Source organism: Megalobrama amblycephala, linkage group LG6, assembly GCF_018812025.1.
Source record: "Megalobrama amblycephala isolate DHTTF-2021 linkage group LG6, ASM1881202v1, whole genome shotgun sequence".
NCBI lineage: Eukaryota > Metazoa > Chordata > Actinopteri > Cypriniformes > Xenocyprididae > Megalobrama > Megalobrama amblycephala.
In genome coordinates, this window is record NC_063049.1 from 19,083,644 (window position 1) to 19,101,385 (window position 17,742).

At 36.9% G+C, this 17,742-nt stretch overlaps 2 protein-coding genes across 2 annotated transcripts in view; both read left to right on the plus strand.

Annotated features, from left to right (window-relative positions):
- Positions 1 to 235: 235 nt before the first annotated feature.
- On the plus strand, positions 236 to 2,188 carry cxcr4b (chemokine (C-X-C motif), receptor 4b). The gene is made up of 2 exons (XM_048193231.1): positions 236 to 395; positions 632 to 2,188. The coding sequence occupies exons 1-2, from the start codon at positions 381 to 383 to the stop codon at positions 1,676 to 1,678; spliced, it is 1,062 nt and encodes a 353-aa protein (XP_048049188.1). The 5' UTR covers positions 236 to 380; the 3' UTR covers positions 1,679 to 2,188.
- A 3,579-nt stretch (positions 2,189 to 5,767) lies between these two features.
- The window catches only part of dars1 (aspartyl-tRNA synthetase 1), a 39,700-nt gene continuing 27,725 nt past the window's right edge, over positions 5,768 to 17,742 (plus strand). Inside the window, exons 1-5 of the mRNA XM_048193232.1 lie at positions 5,768 to 5,927; positions 10,373 to 10,475; positions 13,236 to 13,265; positions 13,987 to 14,044; positions 14,739 to 14,831. Of these exons, the coding sequence (XP_048049189.1) occupies positions 5,905 to 5,927; positions 10,373 to 10,475; positions 13,236 to 13,265; positions 13,987 to 14,044; positions 14,739 to 14,831 (307 nt within the window). The 5' untranslated portion in view covers positions 5,768 to 5,904. The remainder of the gene's footprint in view (positions 5,928 to 10,372; positions 10,476 to 13,235; positions 13,266 to 13,986; positions 14,045 to 14,738; positions 14,832 to 17,742) is intronic.

The window sequence follows — 17,742 nt, forward strand, 5'->3', positions numbered from 1 at the left end:
TGTTAATCTTTTGATTATCTATCTATCTATCTATCTATCTATCTATCTATCTATCTATCTATCTATCTATCTATCTATCTGAACTTGTAATACATACAGTGCTTTTGATAGCAGTAAAAACTCTGCACGCGTTAAACATACAGATATTAAGTTTATGTAATAATTAGAGGCAGCGTGCATTCATAATATACTTCTCACATTCTGAGCTGGATGGGAGCGCTGTTGCTCCGCCAGCGTCATGACCCCGCCTTCTTGAATAATATACAGGGGCGGGTCAGGCTTAAAGGAGGACTGTTTAAATGCTGCTGCAGGAGATCCGTTGACTCAAGTGTGTATGTGGAGACGTTTGCGCCGTATTTGCGCTCACCTGTTTTAACAAGATGGACTTTTACGATGTAAGTTGTTTTAAGATAAATGTGAAACGCTCTGTAGTCTAATATATGATTAAATACTTATTAATAAGGCTTGGTAGGTTGTTTATGTTTATCACGTTTGGTTTACTACTCAGGTTTTGCGTGGTTTTAAAAAGTTTTTTAAAACTAATTAATGTGTATATTTTTTCATTGCTATTTTTAATGTCAACAACATGTTGCTTAGGTGAAATTAATCAATATAATGTTATTTTCTGCAGCACATCATTTTAGACAACAGCTCAGACTCCGGGTCTGGGGACTTTGATGATTTTGAACTCTGTGACCTCAGGGACAATGATGACTTCCCAAAGATCTTCCTCCCTACTGTATATGGGATTATATTTGTCCTGGGAATCATTGGCAATGGACTTGTGGTGCTTGTGATGGGCTTCCAAAAGAAGTCGAAGAACATGACAGACAAGTACAGGTTGCACCTCTCCATCGCCGACCTCCTGTTTGTCCTCACTCTGCCCTTTTGGGCTGTGGATGCGGCCAGCGGATGGCATTTCGGGGGATTTCTGTGTGTCACAGTCAACATGATCTACACGCTGAATTTGTACAGCAGCGTGCTGATCCTGGCCTTCATCAGCCTGGATCGATATCTGGCCGTCGTTCGCGCCAGAAACAGCCAAGACTTCAGGAGAACGCTTGCAGAAAAGGTGATCTACCTCGGAGTTTGGCTCCCAGCGACCCTGCTCACCGTGCCCGATCTGGTCTTCGCCAAAGTCCACGATACGGGCATGAATACGATCTGCGAGCTCACCTACCCGCAGGAGGGGAACATGGTGTGGAAGGCTTATTTTCGCTTCCAGCACATCATCTTTGGCTTTATGCTGCCTGGTCTGATCATTCTGACCTGTTACTGTATCATCATCTCAAAACTGTCCAAGAACTCCAAAGGTCAGGTCCTGAAGAGGAAGGCGCTAAAGACGACCATCATCCTCATCATCTGCTTCTTCACCTGCTGGTTGCCTTACCATGCCGGCATCCTGGTGGACACTCTGGTGACACTAAACATCATATCTCACAGCTGTTTTCTGGAACAGGGTCTGGAGAAATGGATCTTCTTTACTGAGGCACTGGCGTACTTCCACTGCTGTCTCAACCCCATCCTTTATGCTTTCCTCGGAGTCAGGTTCAAAAAATCTGCCCGTAGCGCTCTGAGCATCAGCAGCAGATCGAGTCTCAAGATGTTGACCAAGAAAAGAGGCCCTATATCATCAGTATCTACTGAGTCCGAGTCATCCAGTGTGATGTCCAGTTAATGGACAATTTTGTACAGAAAACTTTCCGACATGGATGACTAAGCTTTAATTTTTTTTCTTTTTTAAACGGACTTTACTACACTTTTTGTACATTGTGAACTCTTTATTGTGTTGATAATTGTTATTTTGTAAGACTTTTGTTTATATTCAGCTACTTAAATTAATCTTTTTAAATGTTAGTACTTTTTCTTAGTACTTTTATTGCTGGGTCTAAAGGCAGAGCCTTGACTAAGTCTGTATGCTTGCAGAAGTTGTTATCAGGAAATGTTGCATAGTCTTTTGTCTGATTCAGAATGCGTTGTGTAAATTATTTGTACATAGTTCATTGTTTGCCTGTGTGAGTTTGTGTGTGTGTGCACTTAGCTTTTCCTATTTCCCCCATAAGCTTTCTGATATTTATTTGAATGGTAGCTCACACTGTAAAAATGTTTAAAAAAGGAGTTTTAATTGTCACAATTGTTGCATTTTGACTGCTATTTCATAATAAAACATAAAAACCACCACTTTTAATGAGGTCTGACAGTGTTGTCTTGCATCTCTCCAGTGGCCATACTCAAACACACACTTACATGCACACACCCCTCTACCCCCAATCTCTCTGTGGGGGTGGGGTAGAGCTGAAGGTCTGTCAAGTTACCAAAACAAAAGCTCCACCTGATCTCCCGCTGAACAGAATGGCTGAGGAGAGGGTCTGTAATTTTAAGAACATCTGTGTTCTTTAGCGTTTTAAGCAACTGCTGATACGAGACACCCATCAACCTACAAAGGGACAGAATTGGCTTTCCTTTGGGATTTCTGTTGTTGTATCAGATAACAAGCAAAAGAAGTTAATTGGGTAGTTTGAAGGTGTAAAGAGTGAAATTACAAAATCTCAGAATGCAAATCTCACAAAACCTTCCAAAAAATGTCCCACAAAAGATAAAATAGTAAGACATTCAGTTTTATATAAAGAAGTTTAGGACTATTAAATATATTTTATCCTTCACTTCTTATTATTGCAACATGTTTCAGCTTTATTATATACATTATTTTTACTAATGATTCTAATCAGTGTGATGCGGTAATTACTTATGTTAAAGGTAAAAATACTATAAATTAACGATAATGAAATAATTTTTACATTTTAAATAACCAAAATACAATATATACAAAAAAATCACATTACGTTAATGAAAATAAATAAGGATATTTTTTGACTCTAATGAGAATGGGGTGCTTGCTGTCATGACAATTATGTCACAATGGAAAAATCTTAAAAGCTACTTTTTATATGCCAAAATAAATAAGAAATTCCCATTCGTGAATGATGAAAAAATGATTTTGTCATCAAATATTAATGGGAATTTTTCTTCTTTCTTAAGATTTACCTAATTACTGTTATTACTGTATGAACCCACACACTTTTGACCTCTGTTTGCAATGCAAATATATCAGTCATCAAGTGGTGGTCTATTGTTTGATGAACAATAATCAGGTTCAGAAGCAAGTTAGCAGCTCTGAAGTACCTATCAACTATAGAGGCAGAACATTGATATTCACAAAGGTTTGTATTGTAATGATCGAACTCATGTTTAATACAGTGGGTTAAAATTACCATTTCTAAAGAGTCCAATGAGGTGTGAAGTACCCTGCATCAATGTTTATGGTTATTTTTCACTGTCTGCTCTCACAGTAAGTGGCCAGTAAAAATAGAGCATTCGGTGCTGCATTTTGTTCATTTGGAAATGTCCTGGAATGGTTCTGTCATTAGCATGAGAGCTGTTCTCAAAAGCCACGGCACACCATTAACACTCCACTGAGCTCAGCTGGGCCATCTCTAAACTGCCATTTGAAAAGAGAACAACCAAAAGGAGCTTCTGGAAATCTGATGGGAAAACCCTATTAGCAAACCCCACTCAACTCAGACAAAACTCAGCCAAGCACATCACAGGTCAAAAACAGATGTTAAGTTCATCTAAACACTCAAAACACACTGAGCCTATTAACATTTTAAAAGAAAATAAAATTGCAAAAGATCATTTTTAATTCATTTTTACAAAAACGTGAAATAAATAACATTCAATAAAATAATTTGACAAATAGGCTACTTGTGTACATATGCAATGTAATTTTTAAAGCTCCTTAAATGGCCAGAAATGTTTATTTAGATCTGTAAAAAAGCTGTAAAGGGAGTCTTATTGTACACAAGGCTGATTAGACTGTATTTCCCATTCTTGCCATTAACTTATTATTACATTTACATTGTTTTGGCTGGGAGATCAGGAAGGCAGCTTCCTGTATCAGGACCTCCTGTGACCAATAGTTGTTGAAAGATTTTATAGCCCTATAACACAACCGAAGAGACCTAACAGAAGTGGTTGTCTGTAACTCAAGAGAAAAGGTTACTGATTCTCTGATTAATTATGATCGTGGTGATGTAATGTAATATACCATGCACACACACACACACACACACACACGTGTGTGTGTGTGTGTGCATGGTCCTGGTTAACCCTACGTCATGGGGACAAAATGAACCCAAAAAGATGGCAATCTCTGAAATCCTCGTCCTTACTGGGACATGTTTTGGTCCCCATGAGGAAAACAGCTTATAAATCATACTAATGATGTTTTCTGTGATGGCTAGGTTTAGGGTTAGGGGATCAAACATATAGTTTATTTAGTATAAAACCATTATGTCTATGGAAAGTCCCCATAAAACCCAACATGTTATGGGCAAGGCTAGGGTAAGGAGAGATTGCATCCTGTCGATGAATGTCTTCAAAAAGATAGATATACAAGTGTGTGTGTGTGTGTGTGTGTGTGTGTGTGTGTGTGTGTGTGTGTGGTACTGGTCAACCCTACGTCATGGGGACAAAATGAACCCAAAAAGATGGCAATCTCTGAAATCCTCGTCCTTACGGGGACATGTTTTGGTCCCCTTGAGGAAAACACCTTATAAATCATACTAATGATGTTTTCTGTGATTGCTAGGTTTAGGGTTAGGGGATAAAATATACAGTTTATATAGTATAAAAACCACTATGTCTATGGAAAGTCCCCATAAAACCCAATGTTATGAGCAACGTTATTGCATCCTGTCAATGAATGTCATGCACACACACACTTGTATCTATCTTCTTCAGGACATTCATTGGCACAATGCAATCTCTTGCTCCTTACCCAAAACATATTGGGTTTTTTTGGGGACTGTCCATATACATAATGATTTTTATAGTATATAAACTATATGTTTTATCCCCTAACCCTAAACCTAGCAATCACAGAAAACACCATTAGTATGATTTATAAGCTGTTTTCCTCATAGGGACCAAAACATGTCCCCGTAAGGACAAGGATTTCAGATATTGCCATCTTTGTGGGTTCATTTTGTCCCCATGACGCGGGGTTAACCAGGACCACACACACACACACACACACACACACACACACACACACTTGTATATCTATCTTTTTGAAGACATTCATCGACAGGATGCAATCTCTAGCTCCTTAACCTAGCCTTGCCCATAACATGTTGGGTTTTATGGGGACTTTCCATAGACATAATGGTTTTTATACTATATAAACTATATGTTTTATCCCCTAACCCTAAACCTAGCCATCACAGAAAACATCATTAGTATGATTTATAAGCTGTTTTCCTCGTCGGGACCAAAACATGTCCCCATAAGGACAAGGATTTCAGATATTGCTATCTTTGTGGGTTGGTTTTGTCCCTATAACATAGGGTTAACGGCTCTCTGGGGTTAACCAGGACCGACCACACCCACATCCTCTCCTCTCCACTCCACACACACACACACACACACACACGCACACGCACATGCACATGCACACACTTTGTACAGTTACATATAGTACAGATATAGGATCCTCCAGCCTACATATATGCACCTATTAACTCTAAATAATCAAAGAATGTCGTTTTTTTATGCCGTACAGAATGTTAGATTTCACTTCTATTTTATTTGGACGAAATAAAGAGCTCTAAAGTGGACAAATTGCACTGAGAGCGCGTGCGGATTAAACAGTACCTAGGAACCTTTTATGTGGAAACGTGTTCTACACGGATTAGCGAGGGTGCTGTGAATGTGTAACAGCAAAACACTTCCATCTCTTTTCCACATGTCCTGCGTTCCCAGTGGCTGTCATTGCACATCAACACAGCTGAAATTTTAAATACCCAGTGCTTTTGTTTCACTACATCCGATCAGAGCTGAAATATGACTAAAGAAAATGTGCAAGGGTGAGAATCCAATCTCATTGTTTTCTTCGGAAGTTTAGTATTTATGATCGGGCATACATTAGCTTGCCTTGCTGCTAGCTCAGTCTAATAGTTGCAGCTGATTGCATCAGCAGTTTAGAGATCTTTAACTATGACAGCTGAATAGTTTTTTTTTATATATATTGTCAGTTGGAGTTAGACAGCAGATTAGAAATTCTAGAAAACCTTTTTGCAACAGTGGTAACTTTTAGGTGTGAAGTATCTTGTCTTAATAACTTAGTTGGGGATATATATAGAAGAATAAACTCCATTCTCCAGTCTTCAGTGTCACACGATCCTCCAGAAATTATTCTAATATGTTGCTCAAGAAACATTTCTTATTATCAATGCTGAAAACTGTTGTGCTACTTAATGTTTTTGTGCAAACCTTGACACATATTTCGGGATTCTTTGATAAATAGCAACAACAATAGAACATTTAAATCTAATGTAACATTACAAATGTTTTTACTTTCACTTTAATGCATAAGTTTAATATATCCTTGCTGAATAAAGTATTCATTTCTTTAAAAAAAAAAAATAAAAAAAATAAATAAATAATCGCACTGACCCCAAACGTTTAGACGGTAGTTTATATATTATAAAAAGAATAATGGTAACACTTTACAATAAGGTTCATTAGTTAACATTAGTTATCTTACATTAGCTAACATGAACTAATAATGCACTTAATAATCTTTGTTAATGTTAATTTCAACATTTACTAATACATTATTAAAATCTTAACATTAGTTAATGCACTCTGAATTAACATGAACAAACAATGAACTGTATTTTCATTAACTAACATTAACGAAGATTAGTAAATGCAGTAACAAATGTATTGCTCATGGTTAGTTCATGTTAGTTAATGCACTAACTAATGTTTAACTAATGAACCTTATTGTAAAGTGTTACCAGAATAACAAATGTGCAATTTATATAATATGATTTCTTAAAACACCTAATCAAGTTGGAAAATCATAGAAATTAATTGATTGAAAAAGTTTTGGAACCCAGTGTGACCTAATTTTTCTTTTCAGAAAACAAAGTGAAAGTGGAAGAACCAGTTCTTTTGTTGTTGTTTTTTTTTTTACCACAGAAATGTAATTGCAAACTGCAAATACATTGATCTTTTCATTTTAATTAGAATTTTTTAATCTATAATAATTATAGATTATTTCTGTAATAATGCTATGCTGTTCCCAAAGCAGTGTTACATGAACAATACGTTTATGGTTTAATATATAATCCGTAATTTGATGAGTCATATGATAACAGCTGCTGTCTGAGGCGGTGTGGAGGGCATTTCAAAGCTCCACCCTTATTTTTATATATCCCTGCTCTGCCCCGGGCCTTGTGTTTCTGTGTAAATACATAACCCCAAATCTGGCACTGGCCTTTAATTATCGGCAGCCTTCTCATTCTCTTCTATCTGCCCCAGTGCTTCCAATTTCCTCTGAGCAGAAATTGCTGTGATGCTTTGGGAGACCGTCATCCGTGAATTCCTTTGAAAACTGCTCCATGCTGCTCATACCTTCACTGTGGCCCTTCATGTCCTCCGCTGCGTTACGTGCTAATGCATATTAATGCAGAGGGGGGAGTGGGGTTGTTTATTGCCCACTTTGGCACGGTTGAGGCCTCAGCGGTGCCTGCGGCTGGACCATTGTTGCCTTGTTGGCAGCGATAGTGCTTGGGAAGACATTCACAGATCCATTTTGTTTAAACTTCTGCAGCACTGTGTGTGTACAGGCACTTGATCCTGTGTTGCCTGAGGGCTGCCATATGGTCGCCTGCCCGGATTCCGCTGTTTCTGGGGGTTCTTTGTAGATCAGAGTTGGATAAAGAACAAGACTATGCAATGGATTCATAGTTTCTTTGTTTTGTTCTGTTGTTTGGGGCAATTAGTGTAATAAAAATTCTGTTAAATGTCTGGAGGTGGAGCTTGGGCTTGTCCTGCTCATGTTGTTGACCACCTGTTACTCTTGTGGTTTCAAATTAAATGGTGCCATTCATTGCAATGCCATATTTAACATCCTTAGAGAGAGAACAGAATTTAAATTTAGCAAATGAGTGATTAGTAACGGGTGTGTTTAAAGCGGTTGGTCGGTCCTGTTAACCGGGAACCATGTGTTATGTAGAGAGTTTAAAATGGTAATGGAGATCACAGGGCATGTAATTTCCTTTAGCCTATGCCCTGTGATCGGTTCACGTATTGTTGGGGTTTCAGTGTAATTGTGTTTGTTTTAAATAACTGTTGTACTGCTTGGTAATCCATCTATGTCATATTAACTAATGATGGATGGGTGGTAGTGTTGGTAAATGTTGGACTCACTTGGTTAATGGACTTGGTCAGCCAAGTGTCCAAACTAACATAATGACCCAAGGACTCTTGTTGTAATGCCAGTAATGAAAGTAATTTCAGAATAATTGATTTAATTTTTATGCAAAGACCAACATTATCTAAATAAGTGTTGTTGTTTTTTTTAAACAAGCTTATTTCTCGTTGTATAATCATTTAGAGGAAATAAGTTAGTGTCTGTTTTTTTAACTATAGCCAATGCTAAAATAGAGAGCAGAGTGTCCAATGTCTAGTATATGTAATGTAATTTAATAATAGTGAATGAAATGCCCAGAAAAAACAAGATGGTGTTTTTTTATTATATATTCTCATTTTCTCACAGATTTCAGAAGTTTGGGGTCTGTCTCTTATGCTCACCAAGGTGGCATTTATTTAATCAAAAATAATGTAATATTTTGAAATAATATTGCAATTGAAAATAACTGTTTTCTATTGTAATATAAAAAAAAAAAAAAAGTATTTTCCCCTCTGATGGCAAAGCTGAATGCTAAAAACAATAGTACTGATTATGTTTATTTATTTATTTATTTATTTTTGGAAACCATGATATTTGTTTTTTAGGATCAGAAGTTCTAAAGAACAGCATTTATTTGATATAGATTTTTTTTGTAACATAAGTGTCTTACTGTCACTTTTGACAGTTTAATGCATCCTTGCTGAATAAATGTGTTAAAGGGTTAGTTCACCTAAAAATGAAAATTAAGTAATTTATTGCTCACCCTCATGTCGTTCCACACCCGCAAGACCTTCATTCATCTTCAGAACACAAATTAAGATATTTTTGATGAAATCCGATGGCTCAGTGAGGCCTCCATTGCCAGCAATGTCACTGAACCTCTCAAAATCCAAAAAGGTACTAAAAACATTTAAATCAGTTCATGTGAGTAATGTGTCATGTGGTTTAACCTTAATATTATAAAGCAATGAGAATACTTTTTGTGCACCAAAAAAACAAAATAATGACTTTTCAACAATATCTAGTGATGGCCAATTTCAAAACACTGCTTTGAAGCTTCTGTTTTGAATCAGTTGTTCAGAGTGCCAAAGTCGGCAGTTTGATACGTGATCCGAATCACTGATTCGAAACAAAAGATACATAAAGCTTCAAAGCAGTGTTTTGAAATCATCCATCACTAGATATTGTTGAAAAGTTGTTATTTTGATTCTTTGGCGCACAAAAAAGTATTCTTGTCGCTTTATAATATTAAGGTAGAACCACTGAACTCACATGAACTGATTTAAATATGTTTTGAGTACCTTTCCTAGGTTCAGTGACATTGCTGGCTATAGAGGCCTCGCTGAGCCATCGGATTTCATCAAAAATATCTTAATTTGTGTACTGAAGATGAACGAAAGAGACTTACTAACGACATGAGGGTGAGGAATTAATGACATTATTTATTATTTTTTGGGTGAACTAACCCTTTAATCTCTTTAAAATAAAACTTACATGTGAATAAGAGACCTGACAGTACAAAAAGTACTAAAATTAATTACCATGAATTACTATGTTTTTGGACACGTACCATGTAAATATATAGTATGGTAATTATTCAGTATAATCTGACACCACAGCATCTTTTTAACGACTATTAGCCATGTAACTATTTGCAGATGTGATCATTTGGGCAAATATGAACTGAAGAATCAGTCTTGCCAATATGAATCAAATAAAAATCACCATTATTCCACTCAGGCCTACTCATTCCCACCCTCAACCATTACATTGGTCCATTGTTACAGTATGGGACAGTCATATCGCGTGAGTGATATTACATGTGTGTTACTGTAGTCAGACATCACATTTCCTGTACTGCTATAACTGGACTACCTAGACCACAGGAGCACAAACAAGCAAACATTACTGATGAGTCTAATTTAGCCTATGTTGTTTTTTTTGGACCCGCTGAAACAATAGATGAAAGACACAGCAACTTAAAAAGCCTGCAGGACACTGATGGTCGGAATGCTTTTTCTCCATTTATCAGAAAAGCTTCCCGGAAGGAAACTAAAAAAAGGTAGATGGAATTTTGACAGATCTGTTTTTGTTGTCTTCCTGTTTCAGAGCTGGTGAGGAGGAGCAGCAGGCCCAGTCCAAGAAAGCCCTGAAGAAACAGCAGAAGGAAGCAGAGAAAGCAGCGAAGAAGGCAGAGAAACAGGCCAAACTGGTGAGGCGACGCAAACACTGCCCGCTTCTCTGCCCACTGCTGCGTATGGAGGGGCTTCTATTGTTTTGCAATTCCTGCTATTGCAAATCTGTTTGTTTATGAGAAAACATTTCCTCAATATTTTTAACAGTCAAATCAGCCATCTGGCTCATTTTGTTTGTGTAATGTCTTATTTCATTTTTAGTGAATGAAATTGAGGCTGTGAGGTATAGAAGTACAGTTTGATCAATAATGTACTGGATTTTTAAAATTATTATTTTTAAAATGTATTTTGTTAAAGAATGAAAAAACAAAAATACAGTTGTTTACTGAGGGATTGTATCAAAACAAATATACTGTTACAGCGAAGAATATATATATATATACAGTGGCATGAAAAAGTATGTGAACCCCTTGCAGAATCTGTGAAAATGAGAATTATTTTAATAAAATAAGAGGGATAATACAAAATGCATGTTATTTTTTGTTTAGTACTGTCCTGAGTAAGATATTTTACATAAAAAGATGTTTGCATTTAGTTCACAAGACAAAACAATAGCTGAATTTATTAAAATAACCCCATTCATAAGTATGTGAACCATTGATTCTTAATACTGTGTGTGGTTACCTGGATGATCCACGACTGTTTTTTTGTTTTGTGATGGTTGTTCATGAGTCTCTTGTTTGTCCTGAGCAGTTAAACTGAGCTCTGTTCTTCAGAAAAATCCTCCAGCTCCTGCAGATTCAAATTTTCAAGCATTTTTGCATATTTGAACCCTTTACAGCAGTGACTGTAGGATTTTGAGATCCATCTTTTCATACTGAGGACAACTGAGGGACTCAAACTCAACTATTAAAAAAAGGTTCAAACATTCACTGATGCTCCAGAAGGAAACACGATGCATTAAGAGCCGAGGGGTGAAAACTTTTGAATTTGAATATCAAGGTAAATTGTACTTAATTTTTCTGCCGGGAAACATGCAAGTATCTTCTGTTGCTTCCGAAGGGCAGTACTAAATGAAAAACAATGATATTTAAACAAAATAAGAAAAAATGTGACATCTTCATCCTGTTCAAAAGTTTTCACCCCTCGGCTCTTAATGCATCGTGTTTCCTTCTGGAGCATCAGTGAATGTTTGAACCTTTTTTTAATAGTTGTGTTTGAGTCCCTCAGTTGTCCTCAGTATGAAAACACAGATCTCAAAATCCTACAGTCACTGCTGGAAAGGGTTCAAATATGCAAAAATGCTTAAAAACTGATGAATCTGCAGGACCTGGAGGATTTTTCTGAAGAGCAGAGCTCAGTTTAACTGCTCAGGACAAACAAGGGACTCATGAACTCATAGTTGTAGATCATCCAGGTAACCACACACAGTATTGAGAATCAATGGTTCACATACTTATGAATGGGGTTATTTTAATAAATTCAGCTATTGTATTGTCTTGTGAACTAAATGCAAACATCTTTTATGTAAAATATCTTACTCAGGACAGTACTAAACAAAAAATAACATGCATTTTGTATTATTATTGTATAAAATAATTCTCATTTTCACAGATTCTGCAAGGGGTTCACATACTTTTTCATGCCACTGTATATATGTATATATATATATATATATATATATATGCAAAAGTCCTAGGCACGTCAGTATTTTCACCCCCCAAAAAAGGTTTTAAGCCAGTTATTTATATCTTTTGCTGTAGTGTTTCAATAGGAAATATCCGTTCACATTTCCAAACATTCATTTTGCCATTAATTGTAATAATCCAGTGAGATTTTTGAAAACACAAGGAGTCTGACAACAGCCGGTGCTCCACACAGTGATCTGATCTCACCATCATCAAATCCGTCTGTGATTATATGAAGAAACAGATGAAACTGAGACAAACTAAATCCAGGAGAACTGTGGCCGTGTCTCTAAGATGCTTGAAGAAACCTAAAATTATAGTACTGTGAAGAGTTTTAGGCACTTGTGTAAAAATGCTGTAAAGTGAGGATGTTTTTAAAAAAAATACTGTTATAAATAATTTTATTTATCAAGTAACTTATATTAACTAAATCAAAACAATATTTTGTGTGACCACCCTTTGCATTTAAAACAGCTCTTGTCCAGGTACACTTGGGCATCATTTTTCAGGTAGCTTTGGAGGCAGGTTTCTTAAAATCTCTTGGAGACACGGCCACAGTTCTTCTGGATTTGGTTTGTCTCAATTTCATATGTTTCTTCATGTAATCACAGACAGATTTGATGATGGTGAGCTCTGATCTCCATGTGGAGCACCGGCTGTTATCAGTCTTATGTCACTGGATTATTACAATTAATGGCAAAATAAATGTTTGGAAATGTGAACGGATATTTCCTATTGACACACTACAGCAAAAGATATAAATAACCAGTAAATACAAAGTATAAAAAATATCCATGTTCAAATATTGTAATCCTAAAGTTTTAACTAAGCAGTTTTTTGTCTGCTGGACATTTGTGAAATGTTTTGTTGAACTGATTGACGCTCATGTACACAAGATTCATGAAACGTGAGCAGAACAAATCATTCTTAAATTGATGTTGGAATAATTTACACAGAATTCATTATTGCTGTAACTACAAAACTAATTTTATTTTCAGTTTTAGAACTCTAGTGTCCTTATAGATGTGTTTTGTGATCTTACAGTGCTTGCCTTTCTATAGAATAATCAGCATGTGTTTTATCTTGAAACACACAACTTTCCCTCAACTGTTGAAGTTTTATTGAAATCATTTCCTCTCTTTGATTCAGGCCACAGAGCAGCAGGAAGCTGATGAGGATGTAAGTTCTATTTACTTATCCTGAATATCACATTTCATATATTAAAGAAATAGTTCACCAAAAAAAAACATTTGCTTTATGTACTCACCTTCTTGGTGTTTCAAACTATTAAATGGTTATTATTTGGAAAGATTTTTTTTAAAGAATGCACTGATCACTTTTTTTCATCCAGTTAAAAAAAATGGGGACTAGATTTTTTTTGATGCACCATAAAAGTGGTCCGTATGACTAATTTCTGAAAACATTGATAAGCTCTTTGCTTATCAATGTTTGTTTAATGAGCAAATTAGTCTTTTGTTTGATCTTTTTCAGTCAATCGGTTGATCCAGTTTTGTTCATGAATTGAACTGATTTTGTTCTCACTTTCAACTCATTGATGATCCATGATCCATTCACAAGGTTCTCAAATTAGCAGGTTACTGGAGTGGATAATTATCAGTATCCAACTTCAATACCAACTTTCATAATTTTGAATGAATTAACTAATTTTGGTCTGTTTGACTTAAAATATAGTGCTTATATGGACTTCTTTTATGAGACTTTTGTGGTACTTTTGCATCTTTCTTGAAACTTGAATGCTTCAGTACCCATTCAAACGTTCTCTTTTGGTGTTACAAGGAAGAAAGTAAATGACATGAGATGAGGGTGAATAAATGATGACAGAATTAAAAAAATCCCTTTTAAAATTCATTACCATCCCTGTCTTCTTTTCTCCTCTCAGGACTTTGCCAAGGATCGCTATGGGATCTGCCCTATGGTCCAATCCCAGCAGAAACTGGGTCAGTGTCTTTCACAGTTTTAAAGGGGAGATTTAAGAGGGTATCTCGCTCCCTCAGGATAAAGATAGACAGGTTTCCCTGTGCAAAATTTGCTGTAGAATGATAATTAGGAATGTCTTCAAGCTTAAGAGATAATCTAAAGCTTTCGGGATCTCCCTGACATCCCCTTCAGCTCTCCCTGATGTTCCTCCCCTCGCTGTCACACATAATAGTCTTGAATAACAGTATGAGATAAATCTCGGATGAGAAATTAGGGTGACATTACTCCCAACTGTCCGGCTGCGAGTTTTTAAGCTTTGCTGCTACAGAACAAAGTCGTCTCCCACCAGCATTGCTCTTGGGCAGAGATAGACTAAGCTTTCATGTGGGTGGATTCTGGATCAGTCAAACGCCCTGAGCACTTTCACTGGGGCTGAGCGGGACCGCCCCGTCTCCGCTGCCTCATAATAAAGTCATAATGTGAGTCAGCGGAGGCAGGGTAACACTAGGTCTGTCAAAACGGAGAAGAATTCACGTGATGGTCACCTTTCAGACGGGGCTTGTTATGTTTCATATTTATTAGCCCTCCTACCGGTGGCTTTGTAATCTGAGTAAATGTCTTTGTGGGGATCTGTGTACAAGGGGGGAGGCCTGTCTTCTTTGATGTCTTTTCTCTGAGACTCTCACTCTGTCTCTCTCTCCTGGATGGAGGCAGACAGGGCGTTGGTGCGTGTCCAGGACCTGACACCCGAGAAGGCAGAACAGCAGATCTGGGTGCGCGCCAGAATTCACACCAGCAGAGCTAAAGGTAAACTCCTCCTTACTATTGCACAAGCTCATCTGGAAGTGTTGCTCCATTCATTTCAACACGTGGAAGCTGCTCTTACTAAAGCTCAAGGGTTTCTTATTTGACATTACAGGCTATATTATTGCATTGCAGAATCCAAAAGAAAGACTTGGAACAGCATCCAACCATACTACTCGTACTGTTATTACTAGTGTTGTCAAAAGTACTGACTTCAGTACAAAGTCTAAATTTTAAAAATGTGATACCAGCATTTCCCCCTAGTTGAGCAAATTCGTAAACACCTCTGATTGGCCACTGTGTTCACGCAATCAACAGATATGTCTTTGATTGGCTACAATGATCAGCGCTTCAAAAACATGGTATAAATAGACATCTTTGATGCTCTTCACTGAGCGCTTACACAGATACACACAGGAGCATTTGAAAACAGGTGTCTATCAGCGACTCCGTCTATCAGCAAATATATTAGGGATCCGCTTATAGACGCCTGATTTCAAACACTCCCGTGTGTATCTGTGTAAGCGATTCTCGTCAAGAATGTCTATTTACAACATGTTTTTGAAGCATTGATCATTGTAGCCAATCACAGACATATCTGTTGAGCTCGTGAACACAATGGCCTATCAGAGGTGTTTAAGAATCCATTTAACCACACTAAAAATGCTAGGGGGAAATTCTGGTATCATCACATTTGTAAAGTTTTAGTACCCACTTGGTACCAAAGTCGGTTCTTCTGACAACCCTAGTTGTTACAGTACGCAGCATTTATACTGAGAATGTTCAAAAGTCATATAATTGGATGACTTTGGGGAACAGTCACATTTACCTACACAGCAAAATTCTGTGGTGCGAAATGCAGTCATCTGAACAGGAATCAACCTGATTCCGAATTTCAGATAAGGGAAATCATTTCTTCATGCAGATTTTTCATTGGATTAAATTTTGAAATTAAATTTGAATAGGCAAGTTCACACAACCTCTGTAAAGCTGCTAAGCCTGGAAGTGACCTATGAGTAAGTGGTTCTTCATCCATTACTGCTCCGTTGATAATGGACAATGGACTTTCTTTGCCCGCAAAATTTTGTTAACATGACTGCACTTTCCTGCATTAACCAAAAATATTCTCATAATGCACTCAACCTTCCATTCTTAGTGTGACAAATGAACAGGAAGTAATATTAGCCACTATTATGATCTCTGTATCGATTTATTACTTGAGCAGACTGCCAAGAATTTAAGGTATTTTTTTACACAAAATTGAATTAACAATGCAAAAAAAAAAAAATTGATAACATGTTGCCACTCACAGAATAGAGTATTCAGTTTATGCTGCTCAGTATGTAGTATGCTAACATTTCATTGTGAACATAGCCATTGTGTACAATTAACAAATATTCTGTACACATGACCTACTATAATTGATAAAATGTGAAGTATGCAACAAGAGCACACTAAATTGGTTTGTCATGCCACAGTGGAGTGCACCCAAAATGTCCTTCCACTTTGAGAGTGGCAGTTTTAAACATTTTTTCTAATTATTTGATCTGACCGGCAAAAGTTGCGATGTTTTAGCAAAAAGATGGATTAAAAATGTGAAATATATGTATATGTGTTTGAAACGTTTATTGTTGCATACTACTTCATATACTGTTTTTGTAGCTTACAGTGTATATGTAATGCACAGTATGCAGTCAGCTGTATGTTAGTATTCAACTTATGTTCCTCAATGCATGTTTTGCACATTTGCAAAATAATAATCATGATTTACTATGGACCCCCCCCCCCAAAAAAAGTTCCAGGTTTTCAGTCCTGTAATTTTCCGTACCCATGATTAATACAAGTGATGAGGACCATGGGGGATATGGGTGCCCTCAACACGTACCTTATCTGTGCCAAATCTTTATTTGGATGGATGGCGATGAAGGCTTATTAAAATAGTGTCCATTTCACTACAAAACTGACAAACACTTCCTGTGGTTGCGTTTTGTTAATAGTAAATGACGCTAATAGAAACTGTTCTGTTGAATCCTCAGCTTAAGTGAAACTTTGTGGCTTCCCCGGTCTGTCCCACACAATCCAAGTCTGAGGGACCAACACGTTCACACCTGGTTTAAGAGTGCGCTAATGAATAAACCATGTATTATGGCTATATCACTAACATTTCCTTCCAGGACAATTTCCATGTCAAGAGTCCTTTAACCTCCAGCTTTCCTCATTCTGTCAGTGTGCTCTGGGCTTAAGGATGTCCTTTAGCACAACAACATCCTGATTTGCTCTGGGATGAAGGGTCTGTTTTTAACTGTCTGTCAGGCTCTGAACACTGAGGAGGACTTCAAAGTGTCTGGGTGGTCTCTGATCTTGACCTAATCCGTGTCAGGTTTACACAAATCGGAGTTTGTTCACTCTCAAGGTGTCTGATTAGCAATTTGGTGACAAGTCAGAACTTTGCACATTGTGTCTTTTAAAGAGACGTCCAGTCTGTTGATAGCTGATTGGTGCTTTTATTTAACTCCTCTGACTAGCGTTGAACCAGCCTGCTCTACAGTAATCTTAGACCTAAATCATAGTTTGTTAGAGGTGTCTGACACAGTCTAAATATGACAATGTTCTCTCAAGTAATTGGTTAATATTTATCGTTGATACACTCATTCTTGTAGTTCTGGTTTTGTAATCAGAAACCATCTACAAATTTCTGTGAAGACACAAGCGGCATTTGCAATGCATATTATAATGTGATTGTGAAAGTGTGCACATTATTATGATGATACATTATTATGATATTATTAGTGGCAGTGTTTATTAATATTACTCATACTTTGAACAATCCCCTATAAATATAAAAAAAACTACTCCAGTCTTCAGTGTCACATGATCCTTCAGAAATCATTCTAATATGCTGATTTGGAGCTCA